Below are 13,077 nucleotides of genomic sequence, written 5' to 3'. Positions count from 1 at the left end.
ATGGTAGTACTAATCAATAAATTCAGTGGAACGTAATTAATACATTGCAGTCATTGCTATTATATATTGACAGGATAAATGCCTGCAATTTGTTTCGTATACTTATTCAATGCCTTTAATAAACGATTGTTGAAATAATTGACTAGATTACGCGGCCGTGAAATACGGAACCTTCTATGCATGACGTGAAATATTTTCAGAATTTTTCCTTTAAAATTCTGAGGAACTTTTTACCTTTTTGGTTAGCTGATTTTCCCGTTGCGATCGTAATTCATTCGCAGCGTACCTGCACCTTTTTGCACTCTACCATATTCATGATTATGGCCGTAAACTTCGGCATCTCTGCCTGACGTGGCTGAGAAATTGATGGATGCCTCAAGTTGAAGTAAAACTTTGGCGATGCGTAACATTTTGTGAGATCGTAAAGAAGTCGCGTTCTGCATCGCTACTTGAGCAAACGTAAGGCTACACGTAGTAGGGTGTCCCATAATAATTTTGTAAAAAATAATTCTACTACTACTAATTAAAAAAAGAAAAACACGAGCAAACTCTAAACTCTGCTGCAGTTCTCGACAGAACTATGCATTTGGAGCATTTCCTCGCATTTTTCTGAGCTACGAAAGTACCATTAATAAAATACAGTCTCGATTAAAAACACTATATAACCGATTAAATACTCTATAGAACCATCGCGCTTTTAATAAAAATCGATCGATCAACGACTACAATGAATTGCAACTCCAGGCTCGAGAAGGAGTAAAAGGAAAGAAAATTTCTTTCGACATTGTTAGCGCGCGTAATGATTGCATTTTTGGAAGGTCGCATGTGGCAATGGGGTAGTTTAATGAAGCAAATGCTGCGGACGTTCAGCATTCGAATCGGAAATTCCTGTCGGAACGCACGGCGCTCATTGTTCGCGCGATCCGACGCGACGATCGGTTTCAATAAATACAATGTGTCTGGGGCCATTTATGCGGTATCGGGGTAAATGTCACCGCAGACGGGCAATGTTCGTTCGATAAACGTCATCAGGCTCTTGTAACAGTCCGCGTTTCAACAGGACCCGCTTCCTTTTCGGATCGGAACGGTCGGGAGTTCGACGTGTACCGTCAATGCGTGCACACGAGCGTCATCGACGCCTCTGTGACACCCTCTGTTATACCGGGACTACCAGCTGACCTTCTGCGAACCTCTTTAGCATATCGATTAGGCGACATTTTGGTGCACAGAGGCGTCGTAATTGTAACGTTGTCGGTACAGAGACGGGCACGAAAAGCGGCGGCCCATTACCGCTGACGAGGTACCAGAATAGACAGGACAGACTCGGAACTTTGAGTTGTGGCTTCAGGTTTGCAAGCTTTGTAGCTAGCTTGATCAGAACTCGGAAGACATACCGATACTCTGGGGTGTGCGTCTTGCTTTATTTTTTTATTGTTCAGCTGAAGATGCACTGTGTGTCTTGCTTTTTTCAACCCTCCGTGGGCAACCAGGGTTGTTTATGTCCGGAGCGAAATTTCTCTCCTGAAATTCTTTCTTTTCGATATTTATTCTTGTAAACGATTATATAATAAAATAGAGACTTCAATACGTATTCCAGAATTTGGTTTAGATTTTTTGAAAGCCTAGAACAGTAAATAAATTGGTCGTCAATATAAACGATCCACTATGCAGACAGCACCGATAAAAATAAAGTTGTAGACGGAGGGTTAATTGTTCAGCTGGCCAATTAAAAAAGTCTCATTGCAGCTAGTTTCATCGGGAGTCAGAACTCATTCAACTTATAGATTAATTAGTAATAAAAGTGAGTGGTGCACCAACAAGACCACGTCGAATTTTATTTCGAAATTAAAAATCTATCTACACATGTTAGTAATTAATATTGAATTACATGTATTCAGGAGAGCAATTATGACTAAAACATGGTAGTTTATTACCTGTTTGTAATCAATTTTCTCCTGAAAGATGCAATTAATATTCTAAGTTTAATGTCCCTATATAATAGAAAACGTCACTTCTGCTACTACATAGTCATATGCGGACTTGCGGCAGCTGTAGTGTTCAAGGTTTTGAAACTGAAATGTTGTATTTAGTTAATTACACTGGTTTACAACGGCGGATTTCTGTACACAATCGAGTATGTGCTTCGTTAACATCGGCGGTAAGTTTCCCTAACTGTTTTTCTACTTCTTTTACAGGTATTACAAAAATTCAAATCCATATGTTCGCTCCTAGCAATTGTCTCGACAATGCCTTCACGGTTATAACATTTAGTTAAATACAACATATCCTCTTATGAAATTTAACAAAAAGTATTGTCATACGAAAGTTAAAGACTTACCACACGTTTGCAATATACAATTTGTGTAAAATTTATCTTTTTTGTGATATAAAACTATAGTCGTGAAACATGTTTGCAATTAGTCGCATTAACATTCGTGGATACAACTAACGAAAAGTCAAGAAAAGTTGCATAAAAACAATACACCGTACATGTTTATTAACAGCTGTATATTGCTCAATAATTGTACATAAAGTAGTTATGACTACAATTTGTTCTCAGCGTAATGTATACGTATAAATTTACATTGTTAAGTTCTTTCCTTCGACAGTAAGAACTGTTTGTATCAATTTAAACCACTCTTTGCAGTAGTATTATGTTGTCTCTCCTAATACGAGGTACTCTGGGGTCGTCGGGTCTGAAAACTAAAATTTCCCAAGTATTAAAAAACACAACTTCCTTTTGCGTTTAAACATTGTTGCTTGATAGGACCACAACCGAAATAAACCTGTGTCCAGCAAGAACAATGAAACAGCAGTGAAATTTAAGTAGGTACATAGTTACATAACAATACAACCTAACCTAAAAAGAAAGACTACTATTAACGACTTACTGGTAATGTCACGATAATATCGTGGTTCACGGTCACCGAGCCTTTTCTTCGCACAATAAAACAAGAGGGCACAGCTGCTTACAGCCATAATTCCAAGACACATCAATTCTGGCATGGTTTTCCATGATGCTTTCCAGTAGTATTTTATCTGGTATCCTACAACATATCAAAGACGTTTAATAATATTTCTTTTACCGTGTTTGGCTCCTTACAACGTACCCACAGGCTTGCCATACAGAATTTTAAATGTATCTGTCAATGTGTGGAGATTGTTAATCTTCATTTTTGTATCCTAGCTCGCTTGTTTCCAGTAGCGTTTACCAAAAACCACAGACTACAGCAGACGTTTGAGCAGACTCCGAATTGACGCGGGAGATTTAAATCGAGTCACGCAAAGCAATTCAATTTCGATGGTCGGTTTTTTCGTTAACTTTTACGGAACACCTAATACGTCCTACTTCCAACGACAATAATTATCGATGTCGTTATAAACACTACAGAGATTATGGCAAGTTGCATACGTACTCATCATTTCTTCACATTTTTCTTCCTTCAATCAATTTTTACACTGACATTATCACACAATTTATATCCGGGATTGAATAAGCAAAGACAAATTGGAAAATGATACTCGTGTTAAAGTACTTAGGATTATCTGAAAAAAGGAAAATATTAGAGAAGAAATCTTCGTTCATTTAAAGGTTAATGTCAATATTCTTCGAATCTTTCTGCTACTATATTTAAAAATCTAGCTTGTGACAGAAGCTCGGAATATTTGTATTTATTCACACTGGTTCTAGTTTTTAAGTTGAAGTAGAAGATTCGAATTTTTTGAAATTGTAGCCCCTAAATTCTGAGACGCACGCGGCTGCGCAGTGCGGGGCGATTGGTGTCGCCATCTGGCGAGCGGCGTGTCAAGTTACAGCCAAACGGCAGTCATGGCCGCCATCGTGAGGCCCTTAATTAGTGACAAGTGATTTGAAGGGGTGTTTTTGAAGTTCGGTGATAAGGGAACCAAGCACGTTTACCTGGGATCGACGAGGCAGGCCCTGGAGGGCCTCATCAGTCAGGTGAGCGTGCGAATCTCCCTAAATTAAACGCCGTGCGCACGCATAACAAAACGGTGTGCACGGCTACTTCACACCCTCGTTCCCACGCAGGACTTTTTGCATTCGCCTCGGGAAACGATTTCGGTGTTTTTTTCGCGCTGTCATTCGCGGTTCTGTTGTTCACGGTGTCGATCGATGACCGCTGTTGCCAGCGAGCACCGTTCGACGATGGTAAACAGACACGGCTACGGGCTATCCGGAACATGCGTTCGCTCGAATTATGTCATTCGGTATTTCATTCGGCGAGGCAATCCTGATCGGTCGCGATAGAAACGACTGTATTATTATTTTACGGTTGTCCAGCAGAATCGCGACACCGGTCCGGTTCAAAGCGATTTTTCTGACAAATGTTTACTCTATTTTGGGGTTAAGTCGGGCCTCCCACATAGCTGGACATTGCTCCGAGCCATCGATAAGGTACAATTCTCTCGTGGTTGCAACGCGTGCTGTCAGATGACTCCACGTGCACCACCTGGGCGCATTCCTTTTCATTTTTCGGAGCAGGATAATAATTTTAGACAATGTCTTTGCTTCTTATGTTAAACCCTTCGTTAAATCTTTGCCTTACTAGACGAACTCTGTGTATGTAAACAAAGGTGTGTCAGGACGTAGACATTTCTCTATTCGTTCTACCACCCTCACCCTCCCCTGAACTGTCACGCCGGCTGTTTTACCTTTTGTGCAATTTTTCGAGACTTACAATTTTTGTAAGATTGAAGGACCATTTGGAGAGTCTCAAACCTCTACAATTTTTTTAGGTGCTTTATTAACTGCTACCCCCAGGGTTACCAATTCCACTCGCAGGTGTAATCTAACGGTTTAGTATATTATATTCATATTTATTATATTTTATTTTCCACATTTTTTATAAACCATATTTCCTTTATAAATCCCAAATTTTTTCTACTATAATCCTCCCGTAGCCAACATGTCTATTGAACAAGGTCTCTGAGGACCTCTAGCCCCACCCATGCGTGCAATAAACTGTTTTATTGATTTTTTCGTTATTCTATTTTCCAAATTTTTTAGTAAGCTCCATTTCTTTTATAAATCCCAAATGTTTTTACTGTAATCCTCCCCTAATCAGTATGCCTATTGAATAGGATGATTTCACAATTAGTTGTATAATTGCATAGTTATAATAATGAATAGCGCTACTTATTTTATTTGCAGATAAGCAAGCTTCGTCTAAACACAACGCGGTCATTAAAGAGCCCATTAATTCTTAATTGATTAGATGTTTAATGGCGCACTTTAATATCTTTCTCGACATTTCTTCGGGGCGAAACGTTTAAACTAGTTTAATGTGCATAGTAAAAGAGTAATGCCACTGGAATTGTGCTCATAATGAACATAACCATGTGATCATTTATTTAAAAGGATTTATGGGATAGTTGACGGTTTATGTAACTTAGCAACAAAAATCTATAGAACTTTCGCCATAGTTCTGATGCTATTCTTCTTCATCTTGGACAATTAATTAAACATTGAGAACATTTATCATGCGAAAAACTGTGTGGTTTGTTTAACGTCGGTCATAATTAGGCTTCAGATTTTATGCAAAACAGTAGAAACAATTTTTATTTGGCATAAAAATCCGTACAGTCGTAATCGAGCATTGGTAAAGCGGTCGCCATGTTGTAGGCAGCGTCGGACCGCATAATTTGGCATGCGTTCTTCGGAACGGCAATACAATACACCTCTAAATTACTTAGCGTTCCTTAGTTTCGCTGAAAATTGCGAAAAGCGCGATGGTTCATTGCAAAACTCTGTAGTAACATGTCAGAAGAGAAACAATTTAATTTGCGGCCGCAATACGAGTGACTTATGGACAACTTGGCCAGTTTCTTCGAGCTGCACGTCTCGAGGGCCTCGTAAGGGGCGCAGAGGTTTTCTTTGATATTTACCGTCAAACTGATCGACCGAAAATGCGCGACAAACACATACACAAATCCTCGTAACGTGGTATATTTTAGTTTCGCGTTGACGGTGCCAGAAACCACTCATATTTATGAAATACTTTTGTCTTGGCCGGTTCGCCGACACCATTGGAAAACGATTTCGCGATTTCCCCTGCGTTCCCAACGGTGCGAAAGAAAATGGCGGGTCAATCAGCCTCGGTCTAGATCCTATCGATCGCAACGGCGTAGCGAAAATTATTTTTAGACGAATTTTCGTCGATCCCCCGTGGCTACGGAATGCTCGCCCCGAGCTCCGAAACACGGAACTATTTAAATACGAAAGAATAGTATGCCTTTCATCGAACACATACGGTTAGCGATTTATGATGCCATTGGGCCAGCGGTTCTCCGTGATTTATACACGTTGGATCGTCGATCTTATTTTTAGCCGGCTACGCGAGAAAAAGTTTGTTTCATGCTGCTGATGGATGGAAACGTTTCGGGAATTGTTACGGTCGTTGGGTGTGAGAACCACTAGCTCGAAATATGCTATCTATCTTTTCTGTCGCGTTTTATTCTACGGAGACACTAAAAACTCTAAAATTAGTGTAAAAGTCTGTATCGTGCAGTACACAGGAAATCGTTGTATTCGATGCGACGGGACTATTACGAAATGGGTATCGAAAAACTAAGAAAGTGCATAAAAGACCAGTGGTTGTAGTCGTAGAGTTTCACCGTTCAAAAGCCTGGATCGAAATTCTTATTACTCACAGAAACAACTTTTTCCTGTATCTATTAGGTAATTAAATCGACCAGCTCCTGCAAGGAAACTCCGAACGCAAGTCCCATTAAACATTACTGTGCAAGTACAGATTAATAAATCCTCTAATCACTTCCATTTTTCAGCAAACCGTCAACTGTACACGATCCAGGGGTAGAAATCGCAGCATGCTTCCGCGAACTCGATTCGATCCACGGTTGCGTCGGCCATTGGTACGGCCGGCATTCGCGGTTTCCCGCAGAAAAACTCTCTTCGTACGAGAACGCCTCCATATTTCTAGCAAATATTCGGTAATTAAATCCATCACGCGGCGAGGTAATTGAACATCGGAACGAGAGATACCGAAAGAAAGCCAAAAAAAAAAAGAACAAAATGGGAGGAACGAGAGCCTCGCGTACCGCGATAAATCGTTCCCCGCTTAATTGGCCAGTTTTTTTGCGTGGCTTCGATGCGAGTAGTTCGACGAAAGAAAGGAGGAAGAATTGACAGTGATCGATTCGCCGGAGTTGGGGGGTGGGGTGGGGGGTGGGGGATGAGTTTCGCGATAATTACAAGCGCGTTTCTTGCCGCAAGCCGCGCGCGCGCGCGAGCGAGCACCGCCGGACGAATTCTGTTGCCCGTTGCTCGCCGCTCGGCCCGAGGGCCCGGGTTTTTCGCCGATTGCGACCGCGGAATTTTCGGATTCCCCGCGAAAAACCGAGCGCCGCGTTTGTCCCCTTGCGATCGGCAAAAAGACACGCCCCTGGAACCGGCGACACGTGCTCCGACCGGACCACACACGTGGCGCGCGGCCCCGAACGGTGCCACGGTTCACGTGCTCTCTTTATGTCTTCCTTATTTCTTCAAATTTTTCTGCGTTCCCAGCGACGCATCCCCGTTCCTGGAACAGTCTTCCCCCTCTTGCGACGGCCCCTTGGTCGCCCGTCTGCGATTAGAGCTCACAGATCGATCGATCCCTCGCACCCGGCGTTGATCCACCGTTGTCGTTTCCCTGTACCCAATATCATTTGCGAGGCTGTTTTTAATCACTTTCTTGATCAATTTTCTGCTGTCCTTTTTGTGTATGCAACGTTACTTGCGGGGCTGTTTTAATTATTTTTTTCATCCATGCACTGTTATCCCAAACAATATTTGCGAGGGTGTATTGGCAATTTTCTTCGCTGATCTATTGTTAACGTTGTCCGGTATGCAACATTACTTACGAAGGTGTTTAAAATCAGCGCAAAAAATGTTTATTTTGCTTAAAGATCCGAAGTCTAGAAGAGGAGAACACATAACAATTAATTGAAAAGATTGTTTTGCTGGGTAGAAAGTGCACAAATGAGGCAATAAGGGAGAAGAAGTGTAGATTCCGAGGCACGCGAGGAGAACAAGCAAAATTTGTTGGAATCCGTGCGGCGTTGCGCGAAGTATGAACTCGATATTGTTCTACGAAACCCTTGTAGCGGCTCGTACCAACTAGCCACCGATTCACCGAGGAAATATTGCCGTCGCGGCACGTTTTGCATTTCCTTGGGGATCCCTAGGAGAGGAGGCCAGCTCCCGCAAGAGATCCTCGGCGAGATAGGGGGACCGATCTGTGTACGTACGTTTGCGCACCGAGTCGAACTGATTTATTCATGGCCCTACCCACGCGGCTCGGTTCGCACCTGCACCAGTGTCTTCCTGTCAACGATAAAATCTACGCCTGCTGGCATTTGTTTGATTTCCTGATTCCCGTTGCTCCTTGCCGTTCCCCTTGGCTTCTGCTGCCTCTAACAATCGGTGCTTAGCGTTGCATCCTTAAATATGCCTTTAACATCGAAGCATCCTTAAATATGCCTTCAACATCGATTGCTGCACGCAATATTGATTGAAGCTGTAAGTAAGGAGGTAAAAATGAATATCATAATTTTTCCGCTAAGAAATTCCGCTGATAACTGTAACAGTGTTGATCAAAGGTGGACAGCAAAAGGAAAATTCGTTGTTTCCGAGTCGTCGGGGTGGTCTACCCTTAAAACGGCCGAAAGAATACAATGTGTCCGGTTGATTGGCGTGCACCGTGTAACCTCGCGGCGATTCTCTTTGTTAATTAGTCCGGATTTGCGTCGGAACAGGGAAAACTCGAGACGGACAAATCGTCGTGGTCTTTGCGGCTTGGCAAGCGGCGTCGGTTCGCACGAAAACAGTCCGCGGAGACAGCGGGCGAACGATGTTGACCCGCGAGAGAACAGAAAGGGAGAGAAAGAGAGAGAGAGAGAGAGAGAGAGAGAGAGAGAGAGAGAGAGAGCGACAGAACGAGGGAGAAGGAGAGAGGAAGAGGGAAAACCGGAGAGTGAGAGAGAGAATTGTTTCTAAAACGGCGACGCGAAGGGGTGGCCGTGTAATATTTAGGTCGGGCTAGACACGGCTCGCGAGAAGATGCTTGTTTCTCATTCTACTTAAACGCTATGGTGACAAATCTTGTCTGTCGTCCTGTAACCGCTTTTACTTATTATTTGCACGTCCGCCGCGCTGAATAATCGCCTCTCCTTGCCTCGTAATTATCAACCGGGACGCGTACCCTCGCCGATAGCGATCGTAACTGACCGAGCAATTGCCATAAACGATCCTCTTTGTTGTTCGCTTCGATTCGTTATCGGCGGACAGGATCTTCGTATTGATTCACGGTCTATTTTTTACCCGGGACTTTTCTCGTTCAAGGTGGAATAAAACGGCGAGAAAAAATCGTACTGCGAATCTTGGAACGTCAATGTGAAAAGAATATTTCAATCTTCAACGGGTCCGAGTTGTCAACAAATTTTTTTTGTACTTCGTGGATATGTTTGATTCTGTGCGATTCTTAAAGGTGACCGATGACTTTAAATTACAAAAGTAGAGGTTCCGTTCCTTTAGAACGAGCTTAAAAATTCTTCAAACTATCTTCGGTTTGCGGCTAAATTCTTAATGTAAAAGCATTATTGAATCAAAAGATATCTTAGGGCGCAAAAGCGATGGCTTCACCCTTCGTAACGAGCCTAGGAGGGTCGTCTTTCGATTTCTTTTCACGTTGTTGCATTTTTCAGATTTTTGTACATTAAGATATTAAAACGATCGACGGCTTGGTTTTCTCGTAGTGGAAGACAATTTTTTCGCGAGGAAAGATCAACAGCAGGAATATTTGGATCCAGCGGACCCGCAGGGCCTCGTCTCGCGCGGAATACACACGGCTTTGGCGATGAGGAGCGGCTCAGGGTGTACGGTGCATTAAATCACGAAAATCGCGCGAGCTGCCAAAACGACAATAATACTCGAGCGCAGCACCGACACGGCCTACGCGTCTTGTACGCTTTTCGCATAATAATGCGCCAGAGCGTAATCTGTGCCAGCCGTTGCCTACTGCCAGATTCGAAATACGTAAGCGTAACGCGCGGCGGCGATTGCCGGGGGCTTTGCGCTCGCTGGACCCACCGGGAAACGGGCTGAATCTCTTCTTTTTCGTAAGCAAAAATTTTGGAGAGTTCTCCGAAAGATGGTACCAATGGTACTTATGGTTACCATTGGCTCGAACCTCTTCCATCTTCGTTCTCGCAGTGACTCGATCGCCGTTACGAAACGCGCTCGATTCTTCTTGAAAACATGTAATTTTCTAAGCAAGAAGTTTGACGGATTTCATCCGAAAATGGATAGAGTATCCAAAAATAATTTACTGAATCAGATAGAGTGAATCACATTGTTTTTAATGCTCTTTCTGCATCGTTTCAACACCAGTCGGATCGCTCTGTTACAAACTATATTTGACTCCTAAAATAAAAGGCAATTGAAGAAAGGTTAGAGACACGCGAAACTGAGAGAACAATGGCCCGCTAGCATATTTCCGAGTAGAATGCCGTTAAAACGCTGTCCTATTTTAAATCGTGCACAGCATTAGGGAAGAACGCGCGGAGAACAATATTCTATTACTAATTTATGGTGTATTTATTACGGATCTGGCCTATTATCCGCATTGGACTCTGTCCACCCCAGATAGCTAAAGTGCTAGGCACAGTTCGCCGACACGGCCGAAGCCAAACAAAAACATTCGATCGCCGTTAAAAGAACGTCAATTTCGTAGAGTTTATTCGACGCGGAGGGGGAGGAGAGCTTGAATCGACGCCAGAGAGGCGTCTGGACGCGGTTACGTGGCATCGGGATGGAGAATTACGGTCTGCCCGAGGAAACAGTATTCGGGATGAAGCATTAAAGCCGAAACGGGACTCGTATACATTGTCGGTCGCCGGCTGCAGCTAGCGATGGGATCAAGCGCGTCGCAAGTAGACCAGAACCCTGCCAAAATTGGAAATAAAGCAATTATGGTGTTACATTGGTCGCTTCCGCTCTTATCTGAACACACAACTATCATTCGGAACGGCACGAAACACATCTAAAAACGCAAGGCTCTTCGTATATCGTTTCGTCTGACGCATTGAATAGCATGCATGACAAATAATTTCTACTACTTTAAAATGAGTTTATGGTGGAAGGTTGAAAATAATCAAGTTTCTTCTGACTGTAACGTCATTTTAAACATTCTAGAGAAGGGATGGACATGTTTGTCTCAATCGTGACAAGACCGTCCCCAGCATGGCGCCAACTGTCCCCATCCAGTTAGCGCCGTTTAGTGGGAGACACCAGCGAACGCGACGAAGATGCACGAAGCAAAGGTGGTGGGAGTAGCAGGCGTTCGAGGGGCCCCTACCGCGCCCATCACTGTCCTAGAGGAATAGCTTTAAAAAACAACGGACAAGTACATTTTACGAAAAGTTAAGAGAAGAGAAGAGAAGTTAAAACTCAATTGTTCTCCTCGGCCTTTGCTGAAAGGAAACTGTTGTTTCAACTAAAAACGATGTTAGGTTTTCCAAGTGTCTACCTCGAGCAACAATCTTAAAAGGGTACCAAAGAAGTACATTTTAACAAAATATCAGCACCCAGGAGGTAAAAATCAGTCCTCAGAAAGAATGCCAACAGCGTACTTACCGATCCGCGTGGCGCCTCGGTTAACCCCGAAGAAATCGCATCAGCCTCAGGTAATAAGCGTATCGTCGAAATGCTCGCATCCTCGAGAATGAAGTTGTACTTCGTGCCAAGTTCTCCGCGACTGCCAAATTGAAGCTGCGGACGTAACAACGCGTCGCGGCGGTTTTGCGCTCGTCGCACGAGCTTCCATCGCACGCACATGCGTGTCCGTTCTGTTTCGACTTCGATAATTCACCCCTCTGTCCACATCTCACTCTCTCTCTCTTTCTCTCTCTCTCTCTCTCTCTCTCTCTCGCTCCCTGCCTTGCCGAAGTCAATGCACACGACAATTCACCCGCGCGTGTCCCAGCCGGTTACGCTGGATGCGTTTCCTGGCACCGGTTCAGCACCGGCTCCAAAAAATGTCCACTCACGGAAGATTATTTTCGAGTGGTCCGAACACGTCGAGGAAACTCGGCTGAACCCTTCACGGGAAACGGTTCCATTTGTTTGCGACTCAGGCGATGCTCCCAATTGGTCTACTTCCATTTCAGTGTGCTTCTGCAGGTTGCTTCGCGCAAGCCCTAGTCGGTAAATACGAATTAGAAATTTGTTTAATTCATTCGTTGCTTTACTTAAAAGCGAGGCTTAATAGAGTACATTTTGCTGATTCAATTCTGTTAGGCATTGTCCAATTTAAAAGCAAAGGACACTTGGTAACACGATGAGGAGATAATGCAGGGACAAAGGCGAAAGAAAGGGGCATGTAGTATGCAGTGGTTATAAGTAATTAGACCATACATCTTATATTGAAAAATTGATAAACAGGGCACAGTTTAAATCCCTCCTCTCGCCCTATAATATCGAGTTAGTATCAGGCCGAAGGTCTCAAAGCAAAATCAGTAAATATGTACGTTGTTCTAAAATTCTCTTTGTCGAACAACAATTTCCTTTCTTTTTCCAATTTCTTCAATACTGTAAATGGCAAAAAGGTCTAAATCTAAATGCAGTGAGAGGGGTTGAGTATTTTTTTGGGCAGCCACGTGTGTCATAATTTCCGGGCAGAATTGGCCGGGGTTTACGATGGCAGAACGGTAGCGAATCGCTTGAAAACGGTATCGGTGACGTATCACCAGCGATCGAAGGCGATTAACCGAGCTCGCTGAACCGCGAAAGCAATTTACAATCAGTTCGGATCGGCAAAGCCTCGGCGCAACGGCGAAACTGTCGACAATTTGTTGGTCGGCCTTGTGTCACGAAACGCGCCGACAAATTGAATTCCCGAGCGTTATGCCGGCGTCGCGACTAATTACCGATAAGATCGATAGCGGCAATTATTCTAATCGCGTTTAATTGAGTCGGGCTACGGGCAGGCGAGCAGGCGAGCGCGGATTTTCGTAGCACGCGATCGCAGACGGCTCTCGGTAACGGTTGCCGATCAA

The 13,077-nt window shown here is 43.6% G+C and overlaps 1 protein-coding gene across 1 annotated transcript; it reads right to left on the bottom strand.

Annotated features, from left to right (window-relative positions):
• Positions 1–2,477: 2,477 nt before the first annotated feature.
• Positions 2,478–3,263, bottom strand: LOC143357348 (uncharacterized). The gene is made up of 3 exons (XM_076793764.1): positions 3,111–3,263; positions 2,892–3,047; positions 2,478–2,703 (listed from the first exon to the last, which is right to left on the bottom strand). The coding sequence occupies exons 1-3, from the start codon at positions 3,172–3,174 to the stop codon at positions 2,630–2,632; spliced, it is 294 nt and encodes a 97-aa protein (XP_076649879.1). The 5' UTR covers positions 3,175–3,263; the 3' UTR covers positions 2,478–2,629.
• Positions 3,264–13,077: the final 9,814 nt, after the last annotated feature.

The sequence above is a fragment of the Halictus rubicundus genome, chromosome 9, assembly GCF_050948215.1.
Source record: "Halictus rubicundus isolate RS-2024b chromosome 9, iyHalRubi1_principal, whole genome shotgun sequence".
Classification (NCBI taxonomy): Eukaryota; Metazoa; Arthropoda; class Insecta; order Hymenoptera; family Halictidae; genus Halictus; species Halictus rubicundus.
Note: the sequence above shows the minus strand (reverse complement) of the source record. Positions and strands in the feature narration are given on the sequence as shown.